At 45.5% G+C, this 16,900-nt stretch overlaps 1 protein-coding gene across 1 annotated transcript; it reads right to left on the bottom strand.

The window, feature by feature from the left end:
* Nucleotides 1-3,381: 3,381 nt before the first annotated feature.
* On the bottom strand, nucleotides 3,382-9,110 carry C5AR2 (complement C5a receptor 2; the record flags this gene model as incomplete). The annotated part of the gene is made up of 2 exons (XM_082862426.1): nucleotides 9,059-9,110; nucleotides 3,382-4,410 (listed from the first exon to the last, which is right to left on the bottom strand). Exons 1-2 carry the CDS (start codon nucleotides 9,059-9,061, stop codon nucleotides 3,382-3,384), a joined length of 1,032 nt encoding a protein of 343 aa, XP_082718552.1. The 5' UTR covers nucleotides 9,062-9,110.
* Nucleotides 9,111-16,900: the final 7,790 nt, after the last annotated feature.

Here is a 16,900-nt window from a genome sequence, read left to right as displayed (position 1 = left end):
GCACGTTCAGGCCCCGCCTTACTTAGGGCGGAGCCTCGGGTGACGCTGCGCCCTCTAGGGGTTCGGTGGGGGCGTGACGGTGGAGACTTGCTCTACGTTGCGCTAGAACTTGCATCTGGGCATCGCCCGGACGCTGGGGTTTTAGCCGAACTAGGAAGCTGGCCGGAGCCCAGACACTATTAAAACAGTCCCGTTATTTATTTATTATGATTCATAATTATTAATACATAATTCTATCAATGTATAATTCACCCTATCAACTCACTAATGAATAATACAACTCAACTTCCCAGCTTTCTGTCTTAGACGTCCTATGTTTTCCAGCGACGACCACAGGGATTAGATAGTCGTTAAGTGTTTGTTGAATGAATGACTAAATGAACGAGGAAAGTGAGTCCTCTTTAGTCCTAGATGGGCCAGTCATTGCAGCCCTGAGCCTGGATAATACCTACTTTTCAAGGTTGTTGGGAAAAATAAATGCAAAGGTATACATAAGGTACATAAACTTTTTTCACTACTGTACATATAGACGCTTCATAAATGTTAGATCTTTCATTTTTATTTTTATATCCTTCCTGTCATTCTCCTCGTACCTTTGGATAACTTTGCAGTTAAGGAGGTACAGCCTTCATTTCTGGAATCAGGTCTAGGCACTGAGGATACAGAAATGAACAAAACAAAGGAGCTCATAGTTTGGTGGGGGAGACAGACACATAGATTAAAATAAATAGACTGTCAAGAAGAACTGCATCCTCTATAATGAAAAACAAAGCAGGGAAGGGGCAAGGAGTGATGCTCTTTGGCCCAGTGACAGTCAGAGAAGACATCTCCCAGAAAGTAGCATTTGAGCAGAGAGCTGAAAATAGTGGGGCTGCAAGCCATGGGGATCCCTGGGCGGGGACGTTCTAGGTAGAGGAAGCCCCAGAGGCCAAGACTGAGATGACCACAAACTTGGAGGGTTCAAGGGCCAGCAAGCAGGTTTGTGTGACTGGATGAAGGATCGGGGAATAGTAGGGAGAGAGGAAGAGGATAGATCATACACACCAAAGTGAGGACTTTGGCTTCCAATCTGAGTGAGATGGGCTCCATGGGCAGAGTTCCATATGACTTAGATTTTAACAGAATCCTCTGGCTCCCATGTGGGGAACAGACTATAGGGAATCAAGATGAGAAAAGGGGACCAGAGAGGAAGCAATAGGTGGCTGGACCAGGACGTTAGCAGAGAAGATGGATATTTTAAGATAGAATCTGCAGGATTGGCTGCCAGATTGACCATGGAATGTGAAAGAGAGACGGCAAGGATGACCCCAAAGTTCTTGGCCTGAGCTCCTGGAAATACAGAGTTGCCATCAACTGAGATGGGGAAGATGCAGGAGGATGGCGGAGAGAGAAAATCCAGAGTTCCATTGTGAGCATATTGAGTTATTTACTGTACATTGAGTTGGGATGTCAAGTAGGAAGTTGCATGTAACTATCAAACCCTTGGGAAACAGTTTGAACGTAGGCCAATTCTTGTGTCATTATCAAAAGAAGAAGAGGAAGAAATTGACTAACATCTGCTTAAAATGTACAAAAGAGAACTACAATTTTTTTTAAAAAAAGGAAATGGGAAGAAGTAAACAACAAATATGAAATCAGGAAGAAAATCACAAACTACCAACACTGAGATTGAGTAGCAAACTTGAAACTAGTTCTTGGAAAAACTATTAAGACCTGGTTCTTTGGAAACCTAAGGAACTCGATATATCCATGCTAACAATAAACAAAAACAAAGGAACAAACTTGAGAACAAAAGGGAGAAGTTACAACAAACAAAAAGCAGGATTTTTCTTTTTTTAAATAAATTTATTTAGTTATTTTTGGCTGTGTTGGGTCTTCGTGGCTGCACGCACGCTTTTCTCTAGTTGGGGCGAGTGGGGGCTACTCTTCACTGTGGTGCACAGGCTTCTCATTGCAGTGGCTTCTCTTGTTGCAGAGCATGGGCCCTAGGCACACGGGCTTCAGTAGCTGTGGCACACGGACTCAGTAGTTGTGGCTTGCGGGCTCTAGAGCACAGGCTCAGTAGTTGTGGCACACAGGCTTAGTTGCTCCGCGGCATGTGGGATCTTCCCGGACCAGGGCTCAAACCCATGTCTCCTGCACTGGCAGGCAGATTCTTAACCACTGTGCCACCAGGGAAGCCCACAGGATTATTTTGAATGATTAAGGGAGTTCCATGGAAAATTCCACAGAAATACATCTGAAAGCTTTCATGAAATTGATTCTTCTTAACAAAAAATAAGGCTGATGCAGTAAGAAAGGAAAATAAATTTCAAAAAACAGAAAAGACTCTTTGTAAATGTATCAAAGAAGAACTCTCCTAAATGGCACCTGGCCTTAATGCATTAACAGCAGGATTTCTCCCAACTTTGCATGAAGTTATATAAATTGTCACAGGACATAATTCATTCTACAAGGCAGTCTTGGTCTTAATAATTCACGCGTGAGAGCTCTGAATAAAATATCAAAAAATAAAATATGTCTTGTTGAGGACCTACTAAGTGTCTCTGTATCAGATAAAGAAAAAAAAAGATAGCAAGAAAGAGATCCCCCCCCACAAAAAAAAAAAAATTAAAAAATTAAAATGGGCAGAAAAAGAAAGAAAGAGATCCCCACCAGTGGAGAGCTCACAATCTAGTTGGAAAAAAACAAGGTGTAGACAAATACAGTTTGTCTCTTTTTAAGGCTTGGGATGGGTGGAGGAGAGACAGAAATTAAATTGGCCCAGATGTTGTCCTTAGGAAATTTACAGTTTAGCTGGGAATTTTTGTTCCAGAAACTTGGAGAACAGAACACTACTTCCTCCCTGGGAGGGGAATGAATCAGGGAGAGCTTCCTGGAGGAAGTATTATTTGAACAAGGCAATGAAGGAAAAGTTTGGTGATCAAGAGCATGGGCACTGGAGTCAAGTAAACATGGGGTCAAATCTCAACTCTATAACTTCCTTGCCGTGTGATCTTGGGCAAATGACCTCTTCTCCCTGGGCCTCAGCTTATGAAAAGAAGCATCTCCCCCTGCCTGCCTGGGTGTTGTAAGAATTACCTTAAAGTAGAAACTATGTGTAAAGTGCTATCCTGGAGTAGTGACTCTCCATGAAGGTGTTACTGCTATGTGATTTAAAAGATCTGAGCAGGTGAGATGCTAGAGCAGCCCTGTCCCATAGAATTTCCTGCAATGATGGAAATGTCCTATATCTGCACTGCACATGGCAGGGGGCATAATGAATATTTGTTGAATGAATCAAGGGATAAATGACAATATCATTAAGCCCCTGGATCCAGCTATGCCTGAAGCCAGTCTTGTAAAGTGGAAGAGGAGGATACAAACCAATTTCCCTCTAGCTTACACTTCCACCTCTGAGACCAAGTCTCGGCCAGTGGATTTCTTGCTGACCACACTTTCATCATGGCTCTGTGACTCCTTCAGGGCCCAGCGACATGAAGCTGGCAGAGACTTTCGGAGTTGAGACCGCCCGAAATACAGGAAAAGCATGGGATTGAGACAGCTGTGAGCAAGGGCCAGGCCCACGACCAAGGGTTCAGCCCGCAGGGCCCGGGCCAAGAGCACAGAGTGTGGGGCAGCCAAGGTGAGTACCAGCCCCAGTGTGTGGTAGGGGGACCAGCAGACGAAAAACCCTACCACAACGGCCACGCCCAGTGGCCAGCGGCGTCGGGTAGCACAGCACAGGAGGGCACCATGGCAGCCGGCCACGACCACCAGCGGCCCCAGGAAGCCGAAAATAAACCGGGTGGCGGTCACTGAGTTCTCGGCCACGGTCGAGCCGCCGTAGTCCACTACACACTCCAGCCGGTGTGGGAAATACTCCTGACGCAGCCGGTGGTAGATGGCTGAGGGCACAGTGAGCAGCAAGGCCAGGGTCCAGGATGCCCCACAGGCTACATGCACCCTGCATGCCCTCCCAGCTGCACCCCACCAGCTGGGCCCGAAGGCCAGCAGGCAAAGGTCAGCGCTTAGAGTGGCCAGGAGGAGGACGCTGGCGTACATGGACAGCAGGATGACGGCGGGCAGGGCCCGGCAGCCCACGGCCCCATACAGCCAACGGCCCCCGTGGGCGACGGACACCGCTAGGATGGGGAGAGACAAGCAGCAGAGTAGGTCCGCCACGGCCAGGTGGAGGAACCAGGTGGCACCGACCCTCCGGCGGGCCTCTTTCCAGGTCACCCAGGCCACCATGGCATTGCCTGGCAACCCCACCAGGAAGACGGCGGCATACAGCATGAGTGGGGCCACGTGGAGGGGTTCGATGGAGACGCAGGTGTCATCAACACAGTCCACAGGGAGATCTGGAATCTCGCCGTAATCCCCATACTCGTAGCCGAGAGAAGAGTTCTCCATCCAAACCCCAGACACCTGGACAGGCGAGAAATGGCATGAAACCTCAGAGATAAGAACTCTCAGGCCCTTGGAATCCTAGATGCTAGGATCCTAGCATCTCGATCCTGGATCCTAGATCCTTGGAATTCCAAGATGCTCATGGGCTGGGACTTGGGCTGGCGTCCCAGCCCATGAGCATCTTGGAAACCAGAATAGAACAACGTTAGAACTCCAGTGCATTAGAATCTTGGAATTCTAAAATATTCCAGTGTTCGAACCCCAACTTCTTAGCATCAGCTTATTAGCATCTTGGAATTCTAGAATATCAGCTTACTAGCATCTTGGAATTCTAAAATATGACAACGTTCCGTATCTACTGACCAGTGCAGTAACTGTCAGCCACATGTGGCTACCGAGTATTGAAATGGCAGCCTGTGTGACTGAGAAACTGAATTTTCAATCTTATTTAATTGTAATCGATTTAAATAGCTACACGTGGCTAGTGGCTACCTTATTGGACAGTGGCTACCTTATTGGACAGTGAAGTTCTAGAGCATCAAGAATTCTAGAATCTAAACTATTGGAATCTGAATACCCATCAAGATGGGAAAAGGTTAATATGTCTTCACAGCAAAAGTGTTTGTCTTGGTTCTTCTTCATCTGGATTTTCGAATCTTGGTGCAACAAAAATGTACCTCTGAAGCAATGTTGTCATCTTTGTTTTTTTTAATGTAAACTAGATCATTTTAAAACATGCAGATGGCAAAGCGTACACATCTGCAGGTACACCCACTGAGTTGCACCCCAACACATCTGTGTCACTGGCACCCAGAGGGGGGAACAGAACATTTCTAGAATCCTGCTAGAGCAATTTTTAAAAGTAATGACTGTGTTAGGAAAACAAGAGGAATAAAATTTTGAAATTTCTATAATTCATTTATTCATTCATCCAGCCATCCTTCCAGCACAGTTGCTGATCCAGGCACTAGAAGCACAGCGGGGGCCAAGACAGACAAAAACCTCTCTCCCTTTGGAGCTGACATCTTGGTGGGAGGAGTCAGACAGTCCAGGAATAAATAAGCAAAATACACAGTATTTTAGAAGGTGATCAGTGCTACAGCAAAAAGAAAAAAAAAAGTCACACAGGGAATTTTTAATTTCCTATGTTGGAATTTTAAATGAGGGGTCAGGGAGGGCTTCTCTGAGAAGGTGATATTTGAGCAAAGCCATAAAAGAGGTGAGGGAGGGAGCTGTGTGGGGATCTGGGGGAAGAGAGTTCCAGGCAGAGGGAACAGCCAGTGCAAAAGCCCTGAGGTGGGCACATGATGGTCATGCTCGACGAAGAGCAAGGGCACCAGTGTGGAGTAGATGGGAGGTAAAAACAGAGATATCAGCGGCCACATAGGTATTGTAAGTTCTGTATCTTTTATTCTGCGTGAGATGGGAGCCATGGGAGGGTGCTGGGCAGAGAAGTGACATTGTCTATCATAGGAATGATAATCATAACTATTACTACTGTTATTATTATTATTATTATTATTATTACTATAAGCCACCATCTATTGAGACTTTGTGTTATGTGCCAGGCCTTGCTCCAAGCCCCTTTAAATGTTATATCGTTTAGTCCTTACTACAAACCTCTAATTTTCCTACCATTGCTATACCCATTCTGCAGATGAGAAAACTGAGGCACAGAGAAATTAAGGAACTTACCGAGGATGACTCAGCTAAGCAAGTAACAGACCTGAGTTTCAAGCTGTGTTAGTCCCACTCTGGAGCTCTGGGCCCTAGAACATCACCATCCAAAAATCTGAGGTTTGGGAGAGTCGGAAGGCAGGACAGCCAGTGACCCTTAGCAGAACTGGGCTCTGTGACTCTGGGTGAGCAGTTTCGGTTGGCTTTCTCTCTCGAGGTTTCCTCATCTGAGAAGTGAGTTATGGAGGTGAGCCTACCTCACCAGTTTGGGGAGGCCTTGAAGAGTTAATATGTATAAAGTACGTAGCACAGAGTAAGGACTTGGTAGATGGTAGACCGGTCCATGTGATGTCCCCATGATGTCATAGTAACCTGACCCTGCAGCTCTCTGCTGATTCTTTGGGGCTGAATGGCGCTGCCCAGAGTGTCAGCTGGAGTTGATACAACAGGAAGGGCAGAGAGGAAGTTGGGGCACTCCTCCCTGCCAAGCAGATGCTAAGGGGCCAAGTCATTGTGTGTGTGTGTGTGTGTGTGTGTGTGTGTGTGTGTTTGGAATTTGGCACTCCGCTTTCATATTATTTTCATCACTAAAGTAAAACGTGTGCAGGTTTTAAAAATTCAAACCCTCATCAGCTGTGTGGCCTTGGGCAAGCACTGAACCTCTCTGTGCCTCAGCTTCCTCATTTGCAAAATGAGAATAATATACTCACCTTGGAGGGTGTTACGAGAATTCAAGTTAATAGGCGTGAAGAGCTGAGCACGGCGCCCAGTCCATTGTGAGCATTAGACGTGTGTTAACCACCGGTACAGAGACACACACACCCTCTCCCTCCACCCTGAGACCCCGCCCTTTCCAGCTCTATCTGGTTCAAATCTGAGTTTTTTGTGTGTAAGCACCTCAGTCGGGGAAAGTTCAACACCCCCTGTGCCGTCTCTTAATCTTTTCAATTTAATGTCTTAGATCTGTTTCCCTATCCAGACACCCCGACTCCTTTCTTCACAATTACTTCAAAATCAATCCACGGGCTGGGCGTTTTGTGCTTATTAACTAGCCTCAGACTAAAGGACATTTAAGTATCATCATGGGTAGCATTATTATCTTCTTATTATTTTATACACCAAATAAATTATATTCCTATATGTACGTCTATAGATAAAACACTTACCATGATTATTATTTTATAAGCATTCAAATAATAGCTGACATTTATCAAGCTTCTATCATGTACCAGGCATTCCCCTTAGAACAACGCTATAAGGTAAGTACAATTATTATGCTCATTTTCCAGAGCGTCACCTGTTCCCTGCTTCGGACTCTGCTGTGTCCCCGGCACCTGGAGTAGCATGCGGCACACAGCAGGTGCTTAGTTGATATTTATTTGTTGAGTAAAAGAATGAAGAGGGAGAATCTGAAAAGAATATATATGTATGTATGTATAACTGACTCACTTTGCTGTACACTTGAAACTAAAACGACATTGTAAGTTAACTACACTTCAACAGAAAAAAGAAGGAAAGGGAGGGAGGGAGGGAGGAAGGAAGGAAGAAAGGAAGAAAAAACGAGTTAGCTTTGCCTTTAATGGAAGAAGCTAAAAAATACCATCATTTTATTTTTAACGCAGTATGTAATGATGTATGTATTAACATGAAAATACATTCACGAAATACTATTTTGTGAGAAAAGCACGTAACTAAACTTCTAATGTTTTTAAACAATGCATTCATTTTACAGCCAGAAAATTAACAATAAAGATATTGTCATTAGGGGCTTCCCTGGTGGCGCAGTGGTTGAGAGTTCGCCTGCCGATGCAGGGGACACGGGGTCGTGCCCCGGTCCGGGAAGATCCCACATGCCACGGAGCGGCTGGGCCTGTGAGCCATGGCCGCTGAGCCTGCGCGTCCGGAGCCTGTGCTCCGCAACGGGAGAGGCCACAACAGTGAGAGGCCCGCGTACCGCAAAAAAAAAAAAAAAAAAAAAGAATGAAGAGGGAAACTGAGGCACAGAGAAGCAAAGGGGTCACTTAGATTTCTTTCAGTTCCTTGCGATCACAAGGGCCCTTGTGCATGCTCTTAGCACACGTGTGTTTGTGTATCAGCCAGTCTGGCTGGAACTTCTGCCCTGGGAAACCGTGGGGAGAATCTACTAAAGCCAAATATATGAAAACTTTCCCCTTCCCAGAGAAGCATGCATATGCTCACCAAAAAACATGCACCAGAATGTTCCCAGTGGCCGAAGATGGGACACCATCCAAATATTCACTCACAGGAGGATGAATAAACATATCACGGAATATTCTGTAACAGTGAGAATGAACAAACCACATGCGAGAATGCGGATGGACTTCACAAATATGTTGAGGACAGAAAGGCAAACGCACAGGAGAATTTACTGAATGACCCCTTTCTCCTCAAGTTCAAAAATGGGCAAAAGAATTCGATGGGGATGGGGAGTGAGGGCAGGCGGAGGGAACTCTGGGGCTGGGCTCGGGCTATTTTTAACCGGGATGCTGGTTCCCTGGATGTCCTCAGCTTGCGGAGATACGCAGAACTGCTCAAGTCTCATGTGCATACTTTTCTGTGTGTGTGTTCTATGTGAAAATGAAGTTAAAGGATCTTTCTTAAGAAGGGGAATCGCTGAGTCAAAGGGCGTGTTTGGTGGATTCCCCAGAAGCTGCAGGTTTGGGAAGGGCTGTTTTCCTACACACCTGAGTGTGGCCATGGATGGGACCATTTGACAAAGGCTTTTCCTGTTGTACTGCCCAATTCCAAGAGTCTGGGATTCTGGTGTGGATTCCAGTGTGATGGCAATAAGATTCCACTCCTGAAATTCTAGTTCTGATTCCCAGATTCTAAAATAATGAGTCTAAAAGGCCAGGATTAAAAAATGAATAAATGAAAAAAATTTTTAAATAAAAATAAAAGGCCAGGATTGGGAAATGCCCCCCCCCCCATACGCCATCATTCCCTCCCTCCTTCCCTCCATCCTTACCATCTCTTGAGGAATGGTCCCCAGTTTGGCCAAACACCACTTGGGAGCACGATCCAGGCCCACAGCAGGACCTGGGAAGTCTGCAGTCTCTCCCCCGAGTCTGGCAGTAAGTGGATTCCTGCAAGCTGGTCCCGTTTGCCAGGGCTCCTAGGGGACTCCACTGGGCACCGTCACCTCACAGGTCCCAGCCAATTCTCTTAAGCAACAAAAAACAGGAATGGCCTTTTTCTACTCCCAGGGTGTGTTTGTCCTGGATTCTTCCCATGACTCACACATCCCAAAATTACTGGGCAGCAGGCAAGACTGGAGCGGGCTCGGGTGGGTGGAGGGTTGACCCAGTGTCAACAACAATCTCAATGTCACCAGCTTCCTGGAAGCCAGATCTACAATGTGGTGTGACCTTCAAGGCCTGGGGGTCTTGGCCTAGACTCACTGTCCCTCCAGGGCCCTCTGAGGTCTTCCTCACCAAGTCCCCACTGTCTGCTACCCCCATCCCCGCCCCAGACTCCAACTGTGCACCCAGCCCCTCCCTTCTGCCCTCTGCAGAGCCCTGAAGACAGATCAATATTCCTCCCACCTCACATGTTCTGAGAGAGACAGCTCAGAGTCACAGCCTCCACCAAAAGGCCAAGCGTGCCCAGCACAGGGCCTAAGGCTTCAGAGGCAGACAAAACACAAACAAGTCCTATCCATTCTGTGGAGCCTCTGTTTTCCCTCTTTAAAATGGGAAGATTTGGGGAATTCTCTGGTGGTCCAGTGGTTAGGACTCTGCGCTTTCACTGCTGAGGGCGTGGGTTCGATCCCGGGTCCGGGAACTAAGATCCTGCAAGCTGCGCGGTGCGGCCAAAAATTTTAAAAATAATAATAATAAATAAAATGTGAAGATTTTGAGCATAGTGGTTCCTAACCTCCTTCCAAGCATAGCACGGAGGCTGAGAACATGGATTTGAGAGCCACAGAGATAAGATACATATTCCAGGTTTCCCACTGATGAGTTTCTGGGCCTCAACCCTTCTGAGCCTCAACTTCCTCATCTGTGAAATGGACGTTTTAGCTACGGGCATTAAATGGATAAAGAGATTTAGAAAACACACAACAGGGCTTCCCTGGTGGCGCAGTGGTTAAGAATCCGCCTGCCAATGCAGGGGACGCGGGTTCGAGCCCTGGTCCGGAAGATCCCACATGCCGCAGAGTAACTAAGCCCATGCGCCACAACTACTGAGCCTGCGTGCCACAACTACGGAAGCCCACTCGCCTGGAGCCCGTGCTCCACAACAAGAGAAGCCACCGCAATGAGCAACCTGCACACCGCAACCAAGAGTAGCCCCCCACTCACCGCAACTAAAGAAAGCCCGCGTGCAGCAACGAAGATCCAACGCAGCCAAAAATAAAAATAAATAAAATAAAATAAATTTTAAAAAAAGAAGGAAAATCACCTTTAAAAATAATAATAATAAAGTAAAATACACACAACCGCACCTGGCACACAGGAGATGCTGTGTACATGTTTGTTAAATTAGCAGTAATAAAAAGCATATGCTATCAATTTTTTTAAACTTACATTTTAGGAAGACAGACTTAGCAAGAGGAAGTGGCCCTATTTATTCCAACTTTGGAACCCTTTATTCAGCGGTTTTCGGTGTTTGTGCCACTGTGTGTGTATGCTTTAGAGGTTGAGGGGGCACATTTATACATTTCTTTTATTTTTTTAATTTTATTTATTTATTTTTGCCTTCGTTGGGTCTTTGTTGCTGTGCGTGGGCTTTTCTCTAGTTGCGGCGAGCGGGAGCTACTCTTCATTGCGGTGCGTGGGCTTCTCATTGTGGTGGCTTCTCTTGCTGCAGAGCACGGGCTCTAGGCACGCGGGCTTCACTAGTTGTGGCACGTGGGCTTCAGTAGTTGTGGCTCACGGGCTCTAGAGGGCAGGCTCAGTAGTTGTGGCACACAGGCTTAGCTGCTCCGCAGCATGTGGTATGTTCCTGGACCAGGGCTCGAACCCGCATCCCCTGCATTGGCAGGAGGATTCTTAAACACTGGGCCACCAGGGAAGCCCTATTTATCATTTCTTTTGTTGTTGTTTGGAGAATAAACTCATGTTGGTAAAGGAAGTTATTTTTGTGCCAAGAGACTAGAACTCGAAGGGTGGGCTGGGGTGTCTCTGCGTGACCCAGTCTTGGCTGAGACTGACCCCAGACCACCCCCTTCCACCATGTTCTCGGGGGGGGGGGCTTCTCATCCCCACATCCCACCAGCCTCAGGCCCCTGTGGGAACCCACCCTGGTCAGAAAGAGAAACTTACATGGGAGAAGCGTTGGGTGGGGGGCACTGGCGGGGGTGGGGGGTGTTGAGTGAAGCACTGTCTTCTATCAGCTCAAACTTTCTCTGATCTTTTTGACCTGGACCATTTTTAAAGTCTTTATAGAATTTGTTTCAATATTGCATCTGTTTTCTGTTTTGGTTTTTTGGCTGCAAGCCATGTGGGGTCTTAGCTACCCGTCCAGGGATCGAACCTGCACCCCCTGCATTGGAAGGCGAAGTCTTAACCACTGGACTGCCAGGGAAGTCCCAGACCTTCTCTGATCTTGAGTTTACAGGGATGTGTTTCTCAGATCACTTGATCTTAAACCCCTCGGTCACTGAGTCTCGGACATATGTTTCTCAGATTCTGGGAAGCTAAGGCTTTCTGGTGTCTCTGGAGCTGGGGGATCTTACCTGGGGATCTGAGGGATGCTGTGAACGGGGACAGGGACACAGCTGTTATAACAAGTGAGGGGCTTTTCGGGGAGTGGGATTCGTTTTACAGATACCCTGAGAGATACTGAGTACCAGCCCCTCAACAATGGAGAAACTTACAATGAGGACATCCTTAGAAGGTTATTAAATTGACCCATATGAAATTGCCAGTTTTGTGAGTCAAAATAGGTTGAAGTCTGGCAAATCGTGGCAACAGAAAACAGATTAATGATGGCCAGGGCCTGAGGGGAAGGGAGGATGTGAATGGAAAGTAACTGCTTAATGGGAATGGGGTCTTTACTTTGGGGTGATGAAAATATTCTGGAACTAGTTACATAGTGGTGACAGTTGCACAACATTGTGGATATACTAAATGCTACTAATGGTGAGTTTTGTGTTATGTGTATCTTACAAGTTTTTTTAAGTAATAAATAAACTGTTATACCCCCTCACCCTAAAACAGGATGAAGCCTGGTAATTTCATGGAGTGCAGCCTAATGGAATTCTAGAAGCCCAGAGAGTGAGTGGCCAAGATGGGGAAACCAGTCTTTTTTGAACAATACATACTATTACGTGATATCTGATGCATAAAAAAGAGTGCCTGTAACTTGTGTAAAGTACAAAGTACAACAAATTAGCATCTGTAAGATCACCATCCATCTTAGAATCTTTGAATATCTAGATCAAGAGTAAACTTTTTCGGTGAGAGAACTGAGAGTAAATGTTTTAGTTTTTACTGGTCAAGAGGTCATTCATCTCTCTGCTAGAATGAAAGCGGCCACAGATTGAATGGCATGGCTGTGTTCCAATAAAACTTTATTCACAAAAACAAGCAGTGGGCTGGATTTGGCCCGCAGGCTGGAGTTTGCTAACGCCTGATCTAGTTCAAAGACTCTGAAGGCTGAATTGTTGGCATCACAGACTTTCAGAAAGTTGGAATCATAGGTGATTTGACCCAAGGGATCCTACAACATTAGCCACAGACTATTTGAATCACAGGATCCTAGAATGTCACACCAGAATCTTCGAGTGTTAGAAGTATAGTAAGGGCTTCCCTGGTAGCACAGTGGTTGAGAGTCCGCCTGCCGATGCAGGGGACACGGGTTCGTGCCCCGGTCCGGGAAGATCCCACATGCCACGGAGCGGCTGGGCCCGTGAGCCACGGCCGCTGAGCCTGTGCGTCCGGAGCCTGTGCTCCGCAACGGGAGAGGCCACAACAGTGAGAGGCGCGCATACGGCAAAAAAAAAAAAAAAAAAAAGAAGTATAATAAAACCCCAGCTGTTAGATGTTACAATTTCGTAGATGATCTGAACGTTAATCAAGATATTCTAGCCCTGAGCTGTCCAATATGGTAGCCACTGGCCACATGAGGCTACTGAGCATTTAGAATGAGCTGGATCGCTCATGCAGCTCAATATTAAAAAAACAAACAACCCAATCAAAAAATGGGCAGAAGACCTAAATAGACATTTCTCCAAAGAAGACATACAGATGGCCAAGAAGCACATGAAAAGCTGCTCAACATCACTAATTATTAGAGAAATGCAAATCACAACTACAATGAGGTATCACCTCACACCAGTTAGAATGGGCATCATCAGAAAATCTACAAACAACAAATGCTGGAGAGGGTGTGGAGAAAAGGGAACCCTCTTGCACTGTTGGTGGGAATGTAAATTGATACTGTCACTATGGAGAACAGTATGGAGGTTCCTTAAAAAACTAAAAATAGAACTACCATATGACCCAGCAATCCCACTACTGGGCACGTACCCAGAGAAAACCATAATTCGAAAAGACACATGCACCCCAACGTTCATTGCAGCACTATTTACAATAGCCAGGTCATGGAAGCCACCTAAATGCCCGTCGACAGACAAATGGATAAAGAAGATGTGGCACATATATACAATGGAATATTACTCAGCCATAAAAAGGAAAGAAATTGGGTCATTTGTAGATACGTGGATGGATCTAGAGACTATCATACAGAGTGAAGTAAGTCAGAAATAGAAAAACAAATATTGTATATTAACACGTATATGTGGAACCTAGAAAAATGGTACAGATGAACTGGTTTGCAGGGCAGAAATTGAGACACAGACGTAGAGAACAAACGTATGGACACCAAGCGGGGAAAGTGACAGGGGTGGGGGTGGGATGAATTGGGAGATTGGGATTGACATGTATACACTAATATGTATAAAATGGATAACTAATAAGAACCTGATGTATAAAAAAATTAATTAAATTAAATTAAAAAAAAAAAAGATAAGCAGACACAGGAAGAAAAATGTTAAGTTGAAACCAGAGATGAAAATAAACAAGACAACCAAAAAACTGTGTGAAAACAGAAATAGTGCAAAGAGGTAAAGAAAAAAGATTTATTATAATTAATAAATTATAATTAGAGAGTTAAAAGAATATATTGCATAAGAACCAGAAGAAAACAATGAGCTGGATCTGAGATGAAAGATGCTGTGATACACACCAGATTTTGAAGACTTGGCATGATAAAAAAAATCTCTCAATAACTTTTTATACCAATCACATATTGAAATGACAGTGCTTGAAATATATTTGGTTCAATAAAATATAGCACCAAAATTCATTTTACCTGATTCTTTTTATTTCTCTTTGCTTGTCTCTTGCTTGTCTGCTGAAAAATGCAAAATCATGCATGTGGTTTGCATTATATTCCTATCAGACAACAAGAATTTGGAGTAATACCATCCTGGAGGTTGGAGATGGGGTGCTTGGGAAGGTCACATGGCACAGATGCAGGGCGGGAGTCTCTGACCCACCAGGCCTTGGGGGGCCAGATCTGAGCAACAGGTGGGGCCGTGACAGGGGACTTGGTGGGGGGGGGGGGTGCGGAGGTAGGAACACTGCCAACTCAGCCAAACGCATCATTCCCTTCCTTTCCCCACCACTTCCTCTTTAGAACTTGTTGACCTAGCAGATTTCCCAGGCTCCAGATTTCACAATCGCCTGGCCCTTCAACCCACTTCCCTCCTGGGCAGCACTGATCAACAGCAGGCTGAGGATGCCTTGAAGAAGACACCTGGATCCCACATGTCGGCCTCCAAGTGTTTCTAGAAGACCACGGTGGGACCCAGCTTCTGGGAAGCATCTTCTTTCCAAATCAGCATGAAGGAAAGACCCCACTGCCTGCAGCCCACTGACCAAACCAGGAAAGCCAGAGGATGGCCAGGAACAGAGATGGAGCATAGGGGTGGGAAGTCGGGGAGGACTTCCTGGAGGAGACTGCACCCTGAAGGAAGGTAGAATAGCGATAGAGGTGGTCTTTTAAAAACAGACCAAGCAGCTGGGAGACCAGGCAGGAGAAGGAGCAGGGATCCAAGTGGGAGGGGATGGAGGGCTTGGACCATGAAAGGCATGGGGTGGGAAGAGGGTGGCGTCCAGCATGGGTCCCAAGTGCAGGCTTGGGTGACTATATGGACGGTAGGGCACCCCCTGGGTTGGAGAATGCAAAGGGAGGGGGAGGTTTGGGAGAAGATGCCGAGATCATTTTGGGCAAAGTAGGTACGGAGTCCACACCCTGAAGAGAGAGAGAGAACTGTGAAAGTATTGGGTGAAGTCACAAAAGTAGGAAGCCTGTTCAAGAGAACTCTAGAAAGCCAACATTTCAGGGCAGAGGAAGAAAGTCTGCAGAGGAGGCAGGGAAGGATCACACTGAGAGAGAGGATAATCAGCCGGCCTGGAACCCGCCAGGGAGGAGGCCCAAGCAGCTGGGAGGAGGGTGGAAGGAAGGATGTGGGCTGACCAGGCAGAAGGGATCGCCAGCATCTTTACAGAGGGTATCAGACCTGAAGGTAGCTAGGGCTCAGGTCTTCCCCCAACGATCTTGCTGCTAGAGGGTCTGCACAGGTACCAACATTTACTATCAAAAACCACACACAACCTCTTCTGGAAGTCCTGCAGAGCACCTGTCACTCTAGGTGCTCAGACAGCATCTTTAAATAAAAGTTGTCCCCAAGGCAGACATGAGAACACTGTAGTAGCAGGATTCAGCTATGTTTCCCATCGGAATTAGGCAAAATCCCAGCCCAGCACCCCATGCTGGAGGCTGTTCCCTGGACCCAGCCAGCTCCTGAAAAAAGGAGGGAGTCGATATCTATGTGGTCGTCGGATTCAGGGACCACCAGCTCTGTGTGGCTCCCTGGGCACTTGTAATGTGCCAGTCTGAATGGAGATATGCTGTGACTGTAACACACCCAGGATTTTGAAGACAGTACCAAAAAAAAAAAATGTAAAATGTAGCAGCCACTATGGAGAACAATATGGAGGTTCCTTTAAAAAACTCAAAATAGGGTTACCATATGACCCGGCAATCCCACTCTTGGGCATATATCCACAGAGAACTCTAATTAGAAAAGACACATGCACCCCAATGTTCGTAACAGCATTATTTACAATAGCCAAGACGTGGAAGCCACCTAAATGTCCATCGACAGATGAATGGATGAAGAAGATGTGGTACATATATACAATAGAATATTACTCAGCCATAAAAAAGAATGAAATGATGCCATTTGCAGCAACATGGATGGACCTAGAGATTATCATGTTAAGTGAAGTAAGTCAGAGAAAGACGAATACCATATGATATCACTTATATGTGGACTCTAAAAAAAATGATACAAATGAACTTATTTACAAAACAGAAATACTCACAGACGTAGAAAGCAAACTTATGGTTACCAGAGGAGATAGCGGGGTGAGGGGATAGATAAATTAGGAGTTTGGGATTAACATATACACACTACTATACATAAAATAGATAAACAACAAGGACCTGCTGTATAGCACAGGAGGGAACTATACTCAATATCTTGTAATAACCTATAATGGAAAAGAATCTGAAAAAAATATATGTATAACTGTATCACTTTGCTGTTCACTTGAAACTAACATAACATTGTAAATTAACTATACTTCAATTAAAAAAAGAATGTAAAAGACCTCATAATAATTTTTCACACTGATTACATGTCAAAATAAAAATATTTTCAATATATTGAGTTAAGCAAAATATATTATTGATTATATTATTATTTTATCAATTTATATTTGATATCTCTATA

This window comes from Leucopleurus acutus (assembly GCF_964270905.1).
Source record: "Leucopleurus acutus genome assembly, chromosome: 20".
NCBI classification, from domain to species: domain Eukaryota; kingdom Metazoa; phylum Chordata; class Mammalia; order Artiodactyla; family Delphinidae; genus Leucopleurus; species Leucopleurus acutus.
Note: the sequence above shows the minus strand (reverse complement) of the source record. Positions and strands in the feature narration are given on the sequence as shown.